The 21,487-nt window shown below is 47.4% G+C and overlaps 1 protein-coding gene and 1 non-coding gene across 3 annotated transcripts; both read left to right on the top strand.

Annotated features, from left to right (window-relative positions):
- Positions 1-1,604: 1,604 nt before the first annotated feature.
- On the top strand, positions 1,605-19,824 carry LOC116966023 (microfibril-associated glycoprotein 4-like). 2 transcript variants are annotated; one of them, XM_033012150.1, is made up of 6 exons: positions 1,605-1,819; positions 7,551-7,677; positions 9,883-10,058; positions 10,890-10,986; positions 12,197-12,379; positions 19,533-19,824. In XM_033012150.1, the coding sequence occupies exons 1-6, from the start codon at positions 1,808-1,810 to the stop codon at positions 19,784-19,786; spliced, it is 849 nt and encodes a 282-aa protein (XP_032868041.1). In that variant the 5' UTR covers positions 1,605-1,807; the 3' UTR covers positions 19,787-19,824. The 2 variants fall into 2 exon arrangements, with proteins under 2 accessions (XP_032868041.1, XP_032868042.1); XM_033012151.1 differs by having other exon boundaries at positions 1,608-1,667.
- trnal-uaa lies at positions 4,558-4,640 on the top strand. The gene has a single exon. It is a non-coding gene; the product is annotated as a tRNA-Leu (tRNA).
- Positions 19,825-21,487: the final 1,663 nt, after the last annotated feature.

Below are 21,487 nucleotides of genomic sequence, written 5' to 3'. Positions count from 1 at the left end.
AATTCAATTCAATTCAATTCAATTCAATTCAATTCAATTCAATTCAATGTGTAGGAAGGAACTGCAGATGCTGGTTTACACCGAAGGGAGGCACAAAATGCTGGGGTAACTCAGCGGGCAGGACAGGCAGCATCTCTGGAGAGAAGGAAAGGGTGAGGCCCTTCATCAGACTGAAACATTCCTTCTCTCCAGAGATGCTGCCTGTCCCGCTGAGTTACTCCAGCATTCTGTGTCTCTCTGGTGCTCAGTACCAGCGCTGGCCACAGTGTGGCACTCTCGAGTCCCCTCCCTGGGCAGGCAGTGATAAGTGGGAGCTTAAACAATTCCTAAAGATTCTTCAAATTTTAGGTTGGTTTCTAAAACAAAGTTGTGATCAACCAAAATATTGGTAACTGCGAGAGATGGAAAGTTAGGTTCTGGGCTTTTATCAACTCTCACTGCAGAGAACTGATCTCCACAAGGTCTGGACAAGGTTAAATGAGTTAGGCCTCATTTATGCTGTGGGATTCTTAAATACACAAGTCTCTCCGTTTTATAATTGCATAAATATGTGGCGCAGCTGGTCATGCCACTACCTCACAGCGCCAGAGACCCGGGTTCGATCCCGACCTCGGGTGCTGTCTGTGTGGAGTTTGCACGTTCTCCCCATGACCGCGTGGTTTGCTCCGGGTGCTCCGGTTTCCTGCCACATCCTAAAGACGTGCGGGTTTGTAGGGTTTTTATCCCTCGGCAGATAGCCCCTAGTGTGCGCTGGGAATGTGGGATAACATAGAACTAGGGTGATCGATGGTCGGCATGGACTCGGTGGGCCGAAGGGCCTGTTTCCACACTGTATCTTTCAATCGGTTAATTAAAAACATCGAGAGGCTCGATAGGGTTAATTGGCCGATATTAGCACATGTGTCAGAGGTTATGGGGAGAAGGCAGGAGAATGGGGTTAGGAGGGAGAGATAGATCAGCCATGACTGAATGGCGGAGTAGACTTGATGGGCCGAATGGCCTAATTCTACTCGTACGGGTGTCAGAGGTTATGGGGAGAAGGCGGGCCCTTGTGGCTAAGGGGATCAGGGGATATGGAGAGAGGGCAGGTACAGGATACTGAGTTGGATGATCAGCCATGATCATATTGAATGGCGGTGCAGGCTCGAAGGGCCGAATGGCCTACTCCTGCACCTATTTTCTATGTTTCTATGTTTCTAATGGGGTTAGGAGGGAGAGATAGATCAGCCATGATTGAATGGCGGAGTAGATTTGATGGGCCGAATGGCCTAATTCTACTCCTATTCCTTATGATCCAGTCTATCCAAGCCTTTCAGTATGGCTTCACTATTCTCTGACAACTCGATTGTCACCTGCTTGTTCATCAGGTAATCTGTCTGCCTTTTAGTTCTTTCCCTATCATCCTTTCTTCCAGCTGCGATAGCTGCCTATGTTACCCCAAGGTCAGCGTGGAGTCCAGGTACTCGAACCAAAATGGATGGGGCTCATTACACGTGTCAGGTAGTTTGGGAAATAGAATGGGGTTGGCTAAACCTTTGTCAATAAATGCTGTAAATTTAATTTGTGGGTGTGGTAAGATTGGTTTAACTCCTCCTCTGCTGCCCTTGCTGTTTGCGTTCTTGAGATAGAGAGAAAAAATCTCTGGACTAGATGCCCTGGAATTGTAGGTAAAGTTTCTGATCTGAACTCAATGGGCCGTTAAATCGGGGTGACGTGGGGTCTGATTCCAGGTGTTTCATTCCAATGCAGATGGTTTTCTGTGGTTGCATTTTGTGATTGCTACTGGAACAGCTGCCTGACTCGCAGAATGAAAATACAGGTAAGAACGAGCAGGGAGAGAGAGAGAGACGGGTGGGACGTTCTGCTTGTATTAGACTTATGCTTTGTAACAGCAGCTCAGGCAGAGCTTGACTGGCAAACCTGCCAGCATTATTATTTTTTAAACAGGGAAAATAAGCCATGCTTGAAGATTCCAGGCAGCGTCTGTGGAGGGAATGGACAGGCCACCTTTCGGGTCGGGAGTAATGGAATGTTGGCCTTCATAACAAGAGGATTTCAGTATAGGAGTAAAGAGGTTCTTCTGCAGTTGTATAGGGCTCTGGTGAGACCACATCTGGAGTATTGTGTACAGTTTTGGTCTCCTAATTTGAGGAAGGACATCCTTGTGATTGAGGCAGTGCAGCCTAGGTTCACGAGATTGATCCCTGGGATGGCGGGACTGTCATATGAGGAAAGATTGAAAAGACTAGGCTTGTATTCACTGGAGTTTAGAAGGATGAGGGGCTTATCTTATAGAAACATATAAAATTATAAAAGGACTGGACAAGCTAGATGCAGGAAAAATGTTCCCAATGTTGGGCGAGTCCAGAACCAGGGGCCACAGTCTGAGAATAAAGGGGAGGTCATTTAAGACTGAGGTGAGAAAAAACTTTTTTACCCAGAAAGTTGTGGATTTATGGAATTCCCTGCCTCAGAGGGCAGTGGAGGCCAAATCACTGGATGGATTTATGAGAGAGTTAGATAGAGCTCTAGGGGCTAGTGGAGTCGAGGGATATGGGGAGAAGGCAGGCACGGGTTATTGATAGGGGACGATCAGCCATGATCACAACGAATGGCAGTGCTGGCTCGAAGGGCCGAATGGCCTCCTCCTGCACCTATTTTCTATGTTTCTATGGGACTCTTCTACTAACCTTCTTCCGAAACACTGTCTGGCCATTCCCATCACAGGTGCTGCCTGACCTGCCGAGTTTCTCCAGCACTTTTGCTCACGATTCCAGCATCTGCAGTTTCTTGCGTACAAGAACAAGCCACAAGATGGATTTTGCACAAACATGCAAAGTGCTGCAAAAATGTACAAATGGAGCCCCTGAGGCAGGTTATTATTTTTAGAAATCCGATTATTTTTAGAAAAGAAAAACTGCAGATGTGAGGTTGCATGGAGGATTGTGTTCAGATCTGGCCATCCTGATGCAGGAAAGGTGATGTAAAGCTGGAAAGATAGCAGCGAGGATTTCCGAGAATGTTGCCAGGACTCGAGGTCTTGAGCTATAGAGAGACATTGGGCAACCTAGGACTTTATTCTTTGGAGCGCAGAAGGATAAAGGCTTATCTTAAAGAGGTTTGGGAATAGATAGGGTGATGCACATTCTTTTTTCCAGAGTAGGATGATTAAGAACCAGAAAACGTGGGTTTAGGGTGAGAGTTAAGTTAGTTTCGTTTAGAGATACAGCACGGAGACATTCTCTTCGGACCACCGAGTCCGCACCGACCAGCGATCCCCGCACATTAACAAACCCTTAGACACGCACGGGACCGTTTTATATTTACACCAAACCAATTCACCGACAAACCTGTACGTCTTTGGAGTGGGGGAGAAATCTGAAGAGCTGAGAGAAAACCCACGCAGGTCACGGGGAAAACGTACAAACTCCACACAGACAGCACCCGTGGTCAGGATCGAACCCGGGACTCTGGCACTGTGAGGCAGCAACTCTACTGCTGCGCCACTGTGCTGCCCTTAATAGAAATCTGAGGGGCAGGTTTTTCACACAGAGGGTGATGGGTATATGGAACGAGTTGCCAGAGGAGGGAGTTGTGGCAGGTACAATAACAACATGTAAAAGACAGATAGGTACATGGATAGAAAAAGGTTGGAGGGTCATGGGCCAAACACACATATATGAGGCAAGCTTAGATGGGGCATCTTGGTTAGCATGGACGTTTTGGGCTGAAGGGCCTGTTTCTCCACTATATGACTACTGATTTTATGATGCAAAACAAATTCAGAATCACTCCGTGGACTGAAGGGCAAGTGCTCTGTGATGCACTCACCCAACCTGTTTAGTTTCTCCAACTTAGAGGAGACCACACCTCGAACACCAAATGCAGTGCACTAGATTGAAAGAAGTCGAAGTTGAATTGTTACTATTTGAGAACGTACCATCATAAAACATAGGACCAGAATGAGGCCTTTTGGCCCATCGAGTCTGCTCCATCATGGCTGATCCATTATTCCCTCAACCCCATTTTCCTGCCTTCTCCCCATAACTTTTGACACCCTTACTAATCAATCTCTCACTTTAAAAATACTCAATGACTTGGCCTCCACCACCGTCTGTGGCAATGAATTCCACAGATTCACCACCCTCGGACTAAAGACATTCCTCCTCATCTCCTTTCTAAAGGTACGCCCTTTTATTTTGAGGCTGTGGACTCTGGTTCTAGACTCTCCCACTATTGGAACCATCACATCCACTCCATGGAGACCTTTCATTGTTCAGTAGATTTCAATTAAATCCCTCCTCATCCATTTAAACTCCAGCGAGTATCGGCCCAGAGACATCAAACGCTCCTTATACGTCAACCCAATCATCCCCGGGATCATTCTCGTAAACCTCCTCTGGACCCTCTCCAATGGCAGTACATCCTTCCTCAGATATGGGACTGAAAACTGATCACAATACTCCAAATGTGCCCTGACCACTGTCTTATAAGGCTGAGGCATTACATCCTTGCTTTTATATTCTGGTCTTCTCAAAATGAGTGCTAATATCTCTGACCAGGATGGCCGAGTGGTTAAGGCGTTGGACTTAAGATCCAATGGACATATGTCTTCGTGGGTTCAAACCCCACTCCTGGTATTGATAAGGTTTTTGGTGGCACAGTGACTCAGTGGTCGAGCCGTTACCTGATTGTTCTCTTTAGAAGGTAGACAAAAATGCTGGAGAAACTCAGCGGGTGCAGCAGCATCTATGGAGCGAAGGAAATAGGCAAACCCTTCTTTATAAAGTCTAATCTAATCTAATCTAGAACATTGGAGGGTGAAGAGAAACCTGATAGAATTATATCAAATTATAAGAGATATATAGATATGGTAGACAGTCAAGAATCTTTTTTCCAAGCTTGGAAATGGTTTTACCCATTTCTCAGAAGCCTCCATCCCAGGCAAGGATAACTTCACAATTCAGGTGGTTTTCCAACACACATACACACATACAACACACATACACACATACAACACACATACACACATATAACACACATACACACATACAACACACATACACACACTCACCATCCTTTCATTCGAAACTTCCCGAAGATTCCCCACCCAAAGTTGGGAGCCTGCTGCAAATTGTCCCTGGTGCCTGGGAGAGGGGTAGAAACTGGGAGGAACTGATGGGAAGATGGGGAGAATTAAGGGCCACAGCTGCAAGGTGAGCGGGGATGTGCAGATCTTGTTTTCCATACAGAAAATGGTGGGTGCTTTGAACTAGCTGCTGGAGGTATGCCATGATAGTGGTGTTTAAGATGATATGCACATGGAAATACAGGCTATAAACAAATATGGATCATGTGTAGGCAGAGAAGAATAACTTCTGGTTTTGGCATCGTATTTGGCACAGACATCGTGTGTTAAAGGGCATGTCCCTGTGCTGCAGAGTTCTCTGTTTTATTAGGGGATAAAATAAGGGCTTCTTTCAAAAGAAGTGAAAGAAAGATTGTTGCAGTCAGAATAAGCTGTGAACAAATCCAGGAATTACAACATCTTACCATTATCTGCCCTTAAATCAGGTTGGCACATCGCCACAGCTATCTGATATGCAGCCTCTCATCTGCACTGACGCTGTCTGTGCGGAGTTTGCACGTTCTTGCTGTAAATGCATGGATTTTCTCCGCTGCTCCAGCTTCCCACCTCTTGTCCCGAAGACATGCGGGTTGGCGGGTTAACAGGCTGTTTTAAATTGCCTTTAATGTAGACAAGATGTAGAAACTGCCGGGCGCTGATGAAAATTGGGGGAAAATAGGATTTCGGGGAATAAATTGGAGAGAATGGGCTGAGCGTTTGCATTCTAGAAGAAAATAAGGAAAAGCCTGGACTTGTAAATTTTAAAATGAACAATCTTTTCCTGATCTCATTGTTCTAAAATTGTCGTGTTACTTTAGTGCTTCTCAGAGTTTCGGAATGGCAGGAGTTAATCTGGGAAAACACTTGGAATAATTCAATTAATTGTGCTTTAATGAACATTTGAAGGAAAACCAAGAGGTACTAATCGTTTCATTTATGATGCATTAAATAACAATAATCACAATAGAGTTATTGATTCATAAATATTCCTAAAACACCATTGAACTGGAAAGAAACATTATGACTTTGAATTTTTATTTGAAGGCCATATTTAATCTCGAGGTCCACACAGCAGCCAAGAACTGAGTTGGTTTAATGTGCAGTTAAAACTTTCATCTTTAAACAAGATTCCTGCCAAGGCCTGATGTAAAGATATAAAGAAGTGAAAACATTTTTAAAAGTCACCTCTTATTTGTAAACCTGGTGACATGAACCCATATCGAGAGTTGTGGGTCAAGGGTATATAATTGTTATAGAAACATAGAAAATAGGTGCAGGAGTAGGCCATTCGGCCCTTCGAGCCTGCACCGCCATTCAATATGTTCATGGCTGATCATCCAACTCAGTATCCTGTACCTGTCTTCTCTCCATACCCCCTGATCCCTTTAGCCACAAGGGCCACATCTAACTCCCTCTTAAATATAGCCAATGAACTGGCCTCAACTACCTTCTGTGGCAGAGAGTTCCAGAGATTCACCACTCTCTGTACCAGGGACCCTTTTCTGCCGCAGCCTTCACCCGCCTTCCCAGCCGTTGTGACGCTCCACTAAGGTCAGCCATCGTCCTCCGCCTGTTCCACCGTTGAGGTCTTGGTTGGATTGGCTCTTTGTCAGAGACCTCCCCCTCGACCTGACCGCCATGGGTGGCCCTACCAGGGGCATAGCTCCAGACGGCATCGCTCTCAGGATCTCAGGTCCACACGAGCTTCTCCACCACGACAAGGTGACAATCCACGGAGAAGAAGTGATAGAATAATAACCTTCTTACCTGCCGCAGTGTTACAGGCTCCTAAACTAAACACACAGATAAATATGGTATTAGTACATCAGTGTACGTGATGGTTGGAATGGACATGGTGGGCCGAAGGGCCTGTTCCTGAACTATATGACTCTATAATATCATCGGTCTATGATTAACTTACACTGTGAATGGGTCGATTGTAATCATGCATTGTCTTTCCGCTGACTGGTTAGCACGCAACAAAAGCTTTCCACACTGTACACGTGACAATAAACTAAACTGACATACAGTCAAACCAATAAAAAGCAACAAGACACACACAACACATTTTAACATAAACATCCACCACAGTTACCCCTCCACATTCCTCACTGCGATGGAAGGCGAAAGAAAAGTTCAATCTCTTCCGTTCTTTGTTCTCCTTTGTTGGGGGCCTGGAGCCCTCCGTTGACGGGACGATCTTGGTTCCCGCAGCCGGTGGCGTTTGGGCCCTCACGCTGCCTGACCCGCTGAGATACTCCAGCACATTGTGTCATTTTTTTGCAAGCCAACACCTGTAGTTCCTTGTTTCTACATAAGGGACTTTCATTCACAAGTGGCTTGTTCAAAAGAGACTGCGTTAAGGCATGTGTTTATGGAGTTATTTAGTGCAGATTTTAACACACGTCCTCCTGCCTTGCAGTTCTGCCTCCCCCTCTGCCTGGCTGCTTCATTGTTCCATCAAGTTTGGACGATGCCTCATCCTGATTGGAATGATCCTTCGCTGAAAAAGAATCCTCGATCCATGACTTTCCACATCAGACCCTTGGGTGAGTGGAGACTGACTTCAACAAGCTTTTTAGTTTGGTTTGTAGATACAGCGCGGAAACAGGCCCTTCGGTCCCACCGTATCCGGGCCGACCATCGATCCCCGCACACTAACACTACCCTACACACACTAGGGACAATTTTACATTCATACCAAGCCAATTAACATACAAACCTGTATATCTTTGGAGTGTGGAAGGAAACCGAAGATCTCGGGGAAAACCCACGCAGGTCACGTGGAGAACGTACAAACTCCGTACAGACAGCACCCGTAGTCCTCTGTGACCCTGACACGATACCCTGTCTCAAGATAGATTGCTTGGAGTTTAGGAAATCAGTTTCTTCCTATCAAAAATAAAATTGGGCATCAGGGTGGCACAGCAGTAGAGTTGCTGCCCTACAGCGCCAGAAACCCGGGGTTGATCCTGACTATGGATGTTGTCTGTACAGAGTTTATACTCTCAGTTTTCTGAGATCTTAGGTTTCCTCCCACACTCCAAAGACGTACTGGTTTGTAGGTTAATTGGCTTGGTAAATGTAATAATTGTCCCTAGTGGGTGTAGGATAGTGTTAATGTCGACAGACGACAGATGGCACAATGGGCTAAGTGTTCGGCTGGCAACCGGAAGGTAGCCGGTTCGAATCCCGCTTGGAGTGCATACTGTCGTTGTGTCCTTGGGCAAGACACTTCACCCACCTTTGCCTGTGTTTGAATGTGTGTGAATGTGTGTGAGTGATTGGTGGTGGTCGGAGGGGCCGTAGGCGCAGATTGGCAGCCACGCTTCCGTCAGTCTGCCCCAGGGCAGCTGTGGCTACAGAAGTAGCTTACCACCACCGAGTGTGACTGAGGAGTGAATGAATAATGCGATGTAAAGCGCCTTGAGTATTAGAAAGGCGCTATATAAATCCCATCCATTATTATTATTAATGTGCGGGGATCGCTGGTTGGCGCGGAGCCGGTGGGCCGACGTTGTATCTCTAAACTAAACTCAACTAAATAAAAATCTAATCACGATAAGAAAGTCACGATGATAGTTGGTGCAGCATCTCAGATATGATAGTGGAATTTAAGAGACTTTTTGTCTGAAACATTGGAGGTTGAGGGGAGGCTTAATAGAAGTATATAAAATTATGAGATGCATAGATAGGATAGACAGTCAAAGCCTTTCTCACAGGGTGGGAATAACCAACACCAGAGAGCTTAGCTACAAGATGAGGGGCGCAAAGCTTAATGGAGATGTGTAGGATACAAAGGGAGTACTAGGGGTGCTGGAAGCATTGTCGGGGGTGGTGGTGGAGGCAGAGTTATTGGTGGCATCAAAGAGGCTTTTAGATAGGCACATGGAAGCACAGGGAATAGAGGGATATGGATCATGAACAGGCAGTTTAACTTGGCATCATGTTCCACACAAACATCGTGGGCTGAAGGGCCCGTAACCTGTGCTATGCTTTTCTATTGAAGATAGACACAAAATGCTGGAGTAACTCTGCGGGTGAGGCAGCATCTCTGGAGGGAAGGAATGGGTGACGTTTCGAGTCAAGACCCATCTTCAGACTGACATGAACAGCAGTTGTGTCCTGTCTTGCTGGCATGGATAATGGGTGCTGAATGGATTTTCTGAATGGATCAATGCAGCATTCAAACCACTAAGTATTAGCTCAGACTGACTAATGCCCCTGTCCCACTTAGGAAACCTGAAACCTCTGGAGACTTTGCGCCCCACCCAAGGTTTCCGTGTGGTTCCCGGAGGTTACAGGTGGTTGCCGGAGGGTGCAGGTAGTGGAAACAGGTAGGGAGACTGACAAAAACCTCCGGGAACCGTACGGAAACATTGGGTGGGGCGCAAAGTCTCCAGGGGTTTCCATTCAGGTTTCCTAAGTGGGACAGGGGCATAAAGGAGCAAATATTTCACATTAAGCACACTGCTAGTTTTTTTAAATTAGTGCCACGTGTACTCAGAAACAGTGAAGATCATTTTTTTGCATGCTACCCTCTCCAGAGATGCTGCCTCACCCGCTGAGTTACTCCAGCATTTTGTGTCTACCTTCGATTTAAAACCAGCATCTGCAGTTCTCTCTTGCACACTATGGCTTTTCTATGTTCTATGTTAACCCTGAGTTAGTTTAGTTTATTGTCATGTGTACCGAGATACATGGGCAGTGGAAAGCTCTGCCCTCTCCACTAATGGCTTGGTGGTTTTGAACAGGAGAGGACACAAGTGCGTTGAACGGCGGGACTCCCTGGACTAACTACGTACTGGACTGCGCGGATATTTTCCACAAAGGCTTTCACAGAAGTGGGGTGTATCAGATCCACCCCTCTGGGCCGTTCCTTCCACTGAGTGTTTACTGTGACATGGAGACTGCTGGAGGAGGATGGACAGTAAGTCATGGGCTCTGAACCCTAATTCAATTATCTTCCTTCGTGTCTGTCCCAAAAATGCCACTGTGTCTCCTTCATCTCATGTTAGTTGGTCCTTCATCTTATAGCTAGTCATGCTGCACTGAAACAGGCCCTTCGGCCCGCAATGTCCATGCTACCCATTGTACATATCTACGCCAATCCTAGTTTAGACTTGAGAGATACAGTGCAGAAACAGGCCCTTTGGCCCACCGAGTCCGCACCGACCAGGGATCACCCCGTACACTAACACTATCTTACACACCAGAGACAATTTTTACAATTTACCAAAGCCAATTAACCTACAACCTGTATGTCTTTGGAGTGTGGGAGGAAACCGAAGATCTCGGAGAAAATCCACGCCGGTCACGGGGAGAACGTACAAACTCCGTACAGACAGTCGGGATTGAATGTCCATGCCAGCTCTCTGCCTCAGAGGGCGGTGGAGGCAGGTTCTCTGGATGCTTTCAAGAGAGAGCTAGATAGGAGATATTGGGAGAAGGCAGGAACGGGCTACTGATTGGGGATGATCAGCCATGATCACATTGAATGGCGGTGCTGGCTCGAAGGGCTGAATGGCCTACTCCTGCACCTATTGTCTATTGAATCCGGGTCTCTGGCGCTGTAAGACAGTAGCTCTACTGCTGCGCCTCCGTGCTGCCCACATCTTGGAGATCTTCACCATGAGATAGAGATTTCTACCCTTCTCCCTCCCTCTCCATCACAATTGTATGTGACTCTTTCAGCAAAACAACCTTTTTTCAAGTAAGGTTACGTGGAAAGTGCTATAACTCCTTAACCATGTGTTTTCAGGTGCTTCAGAGAAGAATGGATGGCTCTGTTGACTTCTACAGAGGATGGGATGATTATAAGCAGGGCTTTGGTCGGGCAGATGGCGAGTATTGGATAGGTAAGCAGGGGAGTGTATCGTCTGTTCACAAAACACACCGAGCTGGAGAAACTCAGCAAGTCAGGCAGCATCTGTGGAAGGTACACAAAAAAGCTGGAGAAACTCAGCAAGTCAGGCAGCATCTGTGGAAGGTACACAAAAAAGCTGGAGAAACTCAGCAAGTCAGGCAGCATCTGTGGAAGGTACACAAAAAAGCTGGAGAAACTCAGCAAGTCAGGCAGCATCTGTGGAAGGTGCACAAAAAAGCTGGAGAAACTCAGCAAGTCAGACAGCATCTGTGGAAGGTACACAAAAAAGCTGGAGAAACTCAGCAAGTCAGACAGCATCTGTGGAAGGTACACAAAAAAGCTGGAGAAACTCAGCAAGTCAGGCAGCATCTGTGGAAGGTACACAAAAAAGCTGGAGAAACTCAGCAAGTCAGGCAGCACCTGTGGAAGGTACACAAAAAAGCTGGAGAAACTCAGCAAGTCAGGCAGCATCTGTGCAAGGACTGGACAGGCAATGATTGATTAGCAATTTATTCAATCAGAATGATACAGAGTGGAAAGAGACATTTCAGCCCAACTTGCCCACACTGCCAACATGTCTCATCTACACTAGTCCAACCAGCCTGTGTTTTGGCCGCACCCTCTCCGGCAGTATTTTAGGACGGCACAGTGGTGCAGCGGTAGAGTTGCAGCACTTGCAGCAACAGAGGCCCGGGTTCGATCCCGACTACGGGTGCTGTCTGTACGGAGTTTGCACGTTCTCCCGCGAGGATTTTATCAAAGATCTTCCGTTTCCTCCCACACTCCAAAGACATACAGTTTTGTAGGTTAATTGGATTGATATAGTTGTGTGTGTGTGTGTAGGATAGTGTTAAAGTGCGGGGATCACTGGTCGGTGCAGACTCGGTGGGCCGAAGGGCCTGTTTCTGCGCTGTATCTCTAAAAACTAACTAGGGAGCAGTCCTGAGCTACAATCTATCTCAGTGGAGACCCTCAGACTATCTTTGATCGGACTTTATCCTGCACTGAACCTTATTCCCTTTATTATGTATTGTACACTGTGGACGGCTCGATTGTAATCATGTATTGTCTTTCCGCTGACTGGTTAGCAGGTGACGAAAGCTTTTCACTGTACCTCAGCACACGTGACAATAGACTAAACTGAAACTCTCGCCCCTTATGCCCACTGACCTGCAGTGAAGTTGAGAGTTTGCTCCCTGTAGGTCTGCAGAACATGCACTCATTGACAGCGAAGAGGAAATACCAGCTGAGGATCGACATGGAGGACTTTGAGAACAGGACTGTCCACGCCGAGTATGGAGAGTTTGCGGTGGCTGCCAATGCCATCCACGCAGAAGGAAATGGCTACACTCTCCTGGTGCAGGGGTTCACTGATGGAGGAGCGGGTAAGTGCTCTCCCACCCCCCCCTGTAGCGGTCCTGCTATGATAATCCAGCAACATCACTTTTAGTATTGTCAGGAGCTCAACATGTTTCCATCCCATGTCATTTGTGCCAACCAGCAGATGCTGCTCGACCTCTCCCCCCCTCCTTGAGAACATGCAGCAACCGCTCGGAGAATCCCCTTGGGGGGGCACGGAGGCGCAGCGCTAGATTTGCGGACTTACAGCGCCAGAGACCCGGGTTCCATCCTGACTCGGAGAGGGAGAAAGAGGAAATGGAAGTGTGGAGGGGAGGGGAGACACTTGGCATCATGTTCAGTGCAGAATTTGTCCCTGTGCTGTGTTGTTCTGAGTGGCGCAGAGGTAGAGTTGCTGCCTCACAGAGACCCGGGGTCGATCTTGACTACGGGTGCTTAACTGTACGGAGTTTGTACTTTCTCCCCATGACTTGCTCATCCACAGGTGATCACTGGCCGTCGAGGACTCGGTGAGCTGAAGGGTCTGTTAGCGAACAACATAAAAACTAATAGTAAGAGTTTTTATAGCTATATAAAAAGAAAAAGGGTGGCTAAGGTGAACGTTGGTCCATTGGAGGGTGAGACTGGAGAGTTGTTGGTGGGGAACATGGAAATGGCAAAGGCATTAAACGAGTATTTTGTATCAGTCTTCACCATAGAAGACACAAAAAATATTCCAACGCTGGATAAACAGGGGGCGGTAGGAATGGAGGAGCTAAATACTATTAAGATCACCAAGGAGGTGGTATTAGGGAAATTAATGAGACTGAAGGAGGATAAATCCCCTGGGCCTGATGGATTACATCCAAGGGTCTTGAGGGAGATAGCGGTGGGGATTGTGGATGCATTGGTGATAATTTTCCAAAACTCCCTGGAGGCAGGAACGGTCCCAGTGGATTGGAAAATGGCCAATGTAACACCTATATTTAAAAAGGAAGTAACAGAAGGCGGGTAACTATAGACCGGTTAGTCTAACATCGGTGGTGGGTAAAATGTTAGAGACAATTATTAAAGAAACACTAACGGGGCACTTGGATAAACATGACTTCATCGGACAGAACCAGCATGGTTTTGTGAAGGGGAAGTCCTGTTTAACGAATCTGCTCGAATTCTTTGAGGAAGTAACAACCCGGGTGGATAAAGGGGAACCGGTGGATGTGGTATACTTGGACTTCCAAAAGGCTTTTGACAAGGTGCCACATAAGAGACTATTGCTAAAAATAAAAAATTATGGGATTGGGGGTAATATATTAGCATGGGTAGAGGATTGGCTAACAAATAGGAAGCAGAGAGTGGGGATAAATGGTTCATACTCGGGATGGCAACCGGTAACTAGCGGGGTTCCGCAAGGGTCGGTGCTGGGACCCCAGTTGTTCACAATTTATATAAATGATTTGGAGGAGGGAACCAAGTGTAATATATCAAAATTTGCGGACGATACAAAAATGGGAGGAAAAGTAGGGGATGAGGAGGATAGGAAGAGTCTGCAAAAGGATATAGATAAGCTAGGTGAGTGGGCAACAACTTGGCAGATGAAATTTAATACTAATAAATGTGAAGTCATTCACTTTGGGAAAAAAAATGATAGGGCAAGTTATTTTCTAAATGAGGAGGAGCTGCGTTGTAATGCAACGCAAAGGGATTTAGGGGTATTAGTACATGAATCACTAAAAGTTAGTATGCAGGTGCAGCAAGCAATCAGGAAGGCCAATGGAGTTTTGGCCTTTATTGCTAGGGGGATTGAGTATAAAAACACGGAGGTCTTGCTGCAGCTGTACACAGTATTAGTGAGACCACATTTGGAATACTGTGTACAGTTCTGGGGTCCATACTTAAGAAAGGATGTACTAGCCCTGGAGGCAGTGCAGCGAAGGTTTACAAGATTAATTCCTGCAATGAGGGGATTGACATATGAGGAAAGGTTAAGTAGGCTGGAACTCTACTCTTTGGAGTTTAGAAGAATGAGAGGCGATCTCATTGAAACATATAAGATCGTGAGGGGCCTTGATCGGGTGGATGCACCGAGGATGTTCCCAATGATCGGGGAAACTAGAACTAGGGGACATAGTTGCAGAATAAGGGGGGGCTCTTTTAAAACTGAGATGAGGAAGAACTTCTTCACCCAGAGGGTGGTTAATTTATGGAATTCACTGCCCCAGGGAGCAGTGGAAGCAGAAACTTTAAATATATTTAAGACTAAAATAGATGGTTTTTTAGCTGCCAAGGGGATAAGGGGCTACGGGGAGAGGGCAGGGATATGGACCTAGGTATGGTTAGTATAGTAAGACCTGAGTGATCTCCTGGACAAGTGTCGATCGCCTGGATTGGGGTCGGAGAGGAATTTCCCGGATTTTTTTCCCGAATTGGACCTGGGTTTTTATCCGTTTTTTTGCCTCCCCCAGGAGATCGCGAGGTTCTTGGGGTGGAGAGGGGTGATAGCGGTATAAAGGGGAGGGTAGTGTCTTGTGTTCTGTGTCTTGTGTCTACTGTTTGTGGGTAAGTGTGTCTGTTTAGTGTTCAGCCATGAGCGAATGGCGGTGCGGGCTCGACGGACCTGGTGGTCTACTCTCGCACCTACTTTCTATGTTTCTATGTTTCTATTTTCCCGCACTGTATCTCTAAACTAAAAAAAAACAAACAAAGGCCCAGTTATGCACTACCCCTCACCACATAACAACCTCTCTCCGAACAGCCCAATCTGGAAGAGGGTGGCTTAAAAAGTGACAGTCAGGTCATGTCTTACTAACTTTGATTGAGTTTTTTTTGAGATGGTAATGAAGGTGAATGATGAGAGTAAGCCACTACCAATTGGCCACTCCGCTAAAACCTCCCTTCCTTTTATTGGCTGCTGTATCTCTTCCATTGGCTGCTTTTCATATGTCCCACGATAAAAACAAAAAGCTGGAGAAACTCAGCGGGACAGGCAGCATCCCTGGAGAGAAGGAATGGGTGACGTTTCGGGTCGAGACCCTTCTTCAGACGTTTTTGCACCTTCCCTTCCTTTTATTGGCTGCTGTGTCTCTTCCTTTTATTGGCTGCTGTGTCTTTTCACATGTGCTGTCTTCACTTGGTAAAGTCTATTTTCAATCAAAATGCAGTTTTCTCTCCGCTCTCCTGACAACTTTTCAAATGGCGGCTCACCAACTCTCCTCCTCGGAGATTAAATGTTTAAAAGTGTAACAATACTCCACGTTTCAGCGCCTTACTGGCTGCCGTGTCTCTTCCTCAGTTAGCCAAAGGCTTGCGTTTCGAATGACCCGGATAAGAGTCCGGGATCCGCAGCCTGAGAGGTCAGGAACGTTGGCAGTTCTGAGCTGGAGCCAGGGACTGGAGTCTAAATACGTCTTGCTTTAACCTCACTGGGATCGCTGGAAGATTTATTATGTTAGCGAGTAACATGTAATACAAGAGAAATGAATGTATGCGTTAGGACCCACGTCCAAACGTCTGGAAAACCTACGAGTTCAACACCACCATGTTCTGCAGGAGCAAGAATTTTACTGCACCTTCTCCAATTCACTGCTCTTCAATCCTTTCATCTCTGATTGGAATTTTAAATATCTCTGGCCCTTGTCCAACAATGCCGGGTTATAGGGAGAGGTTGAGCAGGCTAGGACTTTATTCCTTGGAGCGCAGGAGGATGCGAGATGATGTTATAGGGTGTATAAGGTCATGAGGGGAATAGACGGGGTGAATGCACAGAGTCTTTTACCCAGAGTAGAGGAATCAAGAACCAGCGGTCATAGGTTTAAGCTGAGAGGGGACATATTTAATAGGAACATGAGGGGCAACTTTTTTACATAATCGGTGGTGGGTTTATGGAACGAGCTGCCAGAGGAGGTAGTTGAGGCAGGTACTATAACAATATGGAAAAGACATTTGGACAGGGACATGGATAGGGTAGGTAGGATGAGTGTAGATGGAGCATCTTGGTTAGTGTGGGCAAGTTGGGCTGAAGGGCCTGTTTCCACACTGTATCTTAATGCTCCCTCGCTCTGTGTTCACCTGGACCTGTAACACTAGGTCCTGTCCCTCCTCTCTTCATGCTTTCTTCCCCGACCCCCCCCCCCCTCTCCACCCTCTCCCCCACCCCTCTCCCCCCCCTCCCCCCACCCCAACTGCAAACAGTCTGAAGAAGGGTCCTGACCTGAAACCTCACCTTACAAATTTCTCCAGAGATGACGTCTGACCCGCTGAGTTACTCCTGCACTTTGTGTCTTTTTTCCCTGTAAACCAGCATCTGCAGTTCCTTGTTTCTATCACATTGCTGAGGTGGCTTGGTGGGTGATTAAAAGATCACGGGTTCAAATCCCGCAGCTTGAACATAGAACAGGACAGCACAGGAACAGGCCCTTCGGCCCGCAGTTGCCTGTGCTTAACATGATGCCTCCATTTTGAGTTTATTGTAAACTCAAGTTTGACTTGGTGAGGTGAGGGTTAAATATGCAAAGCCTTTGCAGTGTCTTTGAACAATGAACTGTAAACCGACTACTGGCCAATTAGTAACTAACAGGATCAATGAGAGTGCTGGAGTAACTCAGCAGGTCAGGCAGATCTCTGGAGAACATGGATAGGAGACGTTTTGGGTTGGGCCCATACTTCAGACGGATTGTGGGGGGAGAAAGCTAGTGAGTTGAGGGTGGGACTAAATCTGGCAAGTGACAGGTGGGTACAAGTGAGGGACACAGTTTAAGAATAAGGAGTAAGCCATTTAGAACGGAGACGAGGAAACACTTTTTCTCACAGAGAGTGAGTGGTAAGTCTCTGCCTCAGAGGGCAGTGGAGGCCGGTTCTCTGGATGCTTTCAAGAGAGAGCTAGATAGGGCTCTTAAAAATAGCGGAGTCAGGAGATATGGGGAGAAGGCAGGAACGGGGTACTGATTGGGGATGATCAGCCATGATCACATTGAATGGCGGTGCTGGCTCGAAGGGCTGGATGGCCTACTCCTGCACCTATTGTCTATTGTCTATTGTCTATTGTCTATTGACAGGGGTTTGATTTTGGATCGATAACCCTTCTCCAGATCCTTGTGGGAGTGAGGACCTTTCTCAGGGGAGTCTCAACCCAAAACGTCACCTATTCCTTTTCTCCAGAGACGCTGCCTGACTCGCGGAGTTGCTCCAGCTTTTTGAGTCTATCTTCAGGCTGCTATTTTCAGGCAAGTGGCCGTTCAGTGACATGGACTGAATGAGGAAGAGCTCGCATGAAGCATGCATTATGAGATAAGACCACACTTCTCTTTATCTCCGGGAATGTGCTCTCAGCTTTAAACCACCAAGACGTCAAACACGAGATACAAACGACTGCAGATGCTGGAAACTTGATTAAAATGCAAAGCGCTGGAGGAACTGAGCGGGTCGGGCAGCATCTGTGGAGAGAATGGAATGACGATGTTTCAGATCCAGACATTCACCTGTCCACTCCTCCACAGATGCTGCTTGACCCGCTGAGTTCCTCCAGCACTATTTAATTTGCGTGATATAAAATATTGTGGCTTTTGTGTTGATCTCCTTTTAAATTTAGAGATACAGCATGTAAACAGGCCCTTCGGCCCAAAGAGTCCATGCCGACCAGCAATCACCCATACACTAGTTCTATCCTACACACTAGGGACATTTTACATCTTACAATTTACAGAAGCCAATTAACCTACAAACTTGCACACCTTTGGAATGTGGGTAGAAACCGGAGCACCCGGAGAAGACCCATGTGGTCACGGGGAGAACGTGCAAACTCCGTACAGACAGCACCCGTCGTCAGGATGGAACCCGGGTCTCTGCCACTGTAAGGCAGCAACTCTACCTCTGTGCCACTGTGCCACTCTCTGCCTCCTGATTCACGCACTTGGCATAAAAAAACAGATAATCCATGTTTTCCAGAGATGCCGTCTGACCCGATGAGTTACTCCAGCACTTTGTTCCACCTGGGGGCATTAGGCTTTGTTTGGGGGGAGCTGATGGTAAAATTAAAAAGGATTAGAGTGAGTGATCTGTGGTCAGGCAGCATCTGAGGAGAGGGAATAGTTTAGCACGGAAACAGGCCCTTCGGCCCACGGAGTGCATGCCGACCAGTGATCTCCCATTCACATTAGTTCTATGTTATCCCGTTTTCCCAACGCACCAGGGGGCAATTTGCAGAATACCAATCTACCTACAAACTCTTTGGGATGTGGGGGGAAACTGGTGCACCCGAGGGAAACGCACGCGGTCACGGGGGGGGGAACGTGCAAACTCCACACAGACAGCACCCGAGGTCAGGATCGAACACGGGTCTCCGACGCCGCGGTGCAGCAGCTTTACCAGCTGCGCCACTGTGCCGCCAAATCGAGCTTATGATTCGGGCCAGTGACCTTTCCTCAGGATCTCACTGTGTTGGCATTCACGAACGGGTACCCAGGCCAATTTGCTTTATTTGTGCATTGAGTGAATCATTTCAGTTTCAGCCGCTCACTTGCGAAAGGGATCAGAATGGGGTCATCCAGCACTCTAATCCATTTTTATTTCACCATCAGCTCCCCCCCCCAAACAAAGCCTAATAACTAATAGGTGGAACAAAGTGCTGGAGTAACTCAGCGGGTCAGACGGCATCTCTGGAAAACATGGATAGGTGACGTTTCGGGTTGGGACCCTTCCCCCTTCCCCTTCATCATTTCCCCTTCCCTCTTCCCTCTTCCCCCTTTCCCTTCCCCTTCCCCTTTCCTCCTCCTCTGCCCCTTCCCCTTTCCACTTCCCCTTCCCTCTTCCCTTCCTCTTCCCCCTTCCCTCCTTCCCCCTCTCCTTCCTGTCCCAAGACAAGCAAATTTAAAAGATGCAACATTTTTAAGGGGTGGTAGAGTTGCCAGAGACCCCGGGTTGACCCTGACCACAGGTGCTGACTGTACAGAGCTTGTACATTCTCCCTTTGACCATGTGGGTTTTCTCCGGGCGCTCCGGTTTCCTCCCACACTCCAACGCATACAGGTTTGTCGGTTAATTGACTTTGATGAAGACATTGTAAAATTGTCCCTAGTGCGTTGGATAGTACTGGTGGGCTGAAGGGCCTGTTTCCATGCTGGATTGCTAAAGTCTAAAGTTGACATTACCTTTGTTTATAAAGGCTACTTGTTCCTTACATTGCCCACTTCATGTGTTTCGTTGCAGGAGACTCGTTGAGCTACCATAATGGGCTCAAGTTCAGCACCTTTGACAGGAATCAGCAGAACTCCACAAACTGTGCACAGACTAACTCAGGAGCCTTTTGGTACAAGTCCTGCCACATGGTGAATCTCAACGGCCTCTACCTAAGAGGTCCGCACTCGTCCTACGCCAATGGTATCCACTGGGCCACTTGGACTGGATATTTTTACTCTCTCAAAGCTACTGCCATGAAAATGAGACCAGCGTCCACGGATTAAAAGGCGATCCACGATGTCCAGTTTACAGCCTCCAATCCTCGTACCACACAAACACAGAGTGCTGGGGGAACCCAGCGGGTCAGGCAGCATCCGTAGAGGGGAATGGGCAGACCCGTAGAAGGATCCCGACCCGAAATTGCATCTAACCATTCCCCCTCCTCTGATAGATACAAAAAGCTGGAGTCACTCAGCGGGACAGGCAGCATCTCTGGAGAGAAGGAATGGGTGACGTTTCGGGTCGAGACCCTTCTTCAGACTGAGAGTCAGGGGAGAGGGAGACATAGAGATATTGAAGGGTGAGGTGTGAAAACACAGATCAAAGGGGATATTGATCAAGGAAATGTGGAATGGTACATTGCTTCCTTCTCCTCAGATGCTGCCTGACCCTCTGAGTTCCTGCATCAGCTTGATTTTTGCTCAATATTCCAGCACCTTCACTCTTTTTTGTCTCCATTACAGTTCCACTGTTCTTGTACCCCATTCTCATTAAATGTATTATGCAGCGTTTCCAACTTCCTGCCTAAGTAGACCTTTCGGTCCACGGAGTCTGCGCCGACCAGCGATCCCCGCACACTAATGTTATCCCACATGCTCGGGACAATTTACAAGTATACTGTAGATTAAAGGGCCGGTCACACTTGGGAGTCATTTGCGCGTCATTTACGCTACATAATTTACACACTTGATGCGCGCATGGCATGCATTACGTGCGTATGGCACGTGGTGAGGCGTGGAGGCGTAGGCAGCCGCGTGCGCGCGTGCGCCCCAGGATTTTGGGATTCACAAAATCTTCGCGATTCACCTGCGTGATGAGCAAATCACGCCCAAGTGGGACACGCCCTTAACCCACATTAATCCAAGCCAATTAACCTACAAACCTGTACGTCTTTGGAGTGTGGGAGGAAGCCGGAGATCTCGGAGAAAACCCACGCAGGTCACAGGGAGAACGTGCAAACTCCTCACAGACAGCACCTGTAGTCAGGATTGAACCCGGGTCTCTGGCGCTGCAAGGCAGAAACTCTACCGCTGCGCCACCGTGTGTCTAAAGTAAAGAGTGGATGAGATAGTGGGATAACAGAACGAGTTTGTGAAAGAGTGAGCAATGCTGTGTAATGCTCCCGACGCCGGAGTACCATCACCCGGCCAGAACATCGGGCGCCGTGGCGGCGACTGTGGAGGCCTCAATAGGCCCGACTTTGGCCCGAGATGGGGACTGGACTTTGTGCCTTCCCCCACAGTGGGAACCGCTGTGGGGGGATGTTTTTGTGTTTTGGTGTTGAACTTCTTCTTGAATGCTATGTTGTATTTTTATTAGTGTGCTGCAAGGACATCTGAATTCCCCCTGAATAAGGGGAATAATAAAGTCTAATCTAATCTAATCTAAATATTGATCGGGACATCAAATGTCATGTTGTCCCTGGTGGTGACATAATGGTATCTCTTGTATATACAGAGGGTGGAGGATTCGTACATGCTTCCTTTCCCTCTGCAGTGGTGTTCGCTCTCAATACTGTGCTGCAGCCAGGGCTGCCTGGAGATCGACACTTGGAGCCCGCAACCTTCCAACTGGTGGATGAGCGCCTTGTTCTGTCTGAAAGAACCTTGGCGGGCCAGTAATGCACCCAGCCAAGCCGCTGCCCCCGGCATAACACACAGAGCATCCACACACACACACTTCGGAAACAAAAGATGAGTTATTCC

Source organism: Amblyraja radiata, chromosome 35 (genome assembly GCF_010909765.2).
Source record: "Amblyraja radiata isolate CabotCenter1 chromosome 35, sAmbRad1.1.pri, whole genome shotgun sequence".
Lineage (NCBI taxonomy): Eukaryota > Metazoa > Chordata > Chondrichthyes > Rajiformes > Rajidae > Amblyraja > Amblyraja radiata.
Note: the sequence above shows the minus strand (reverse complement) of the source record. Positions and strands in the feature narration are given on the sequence as shown.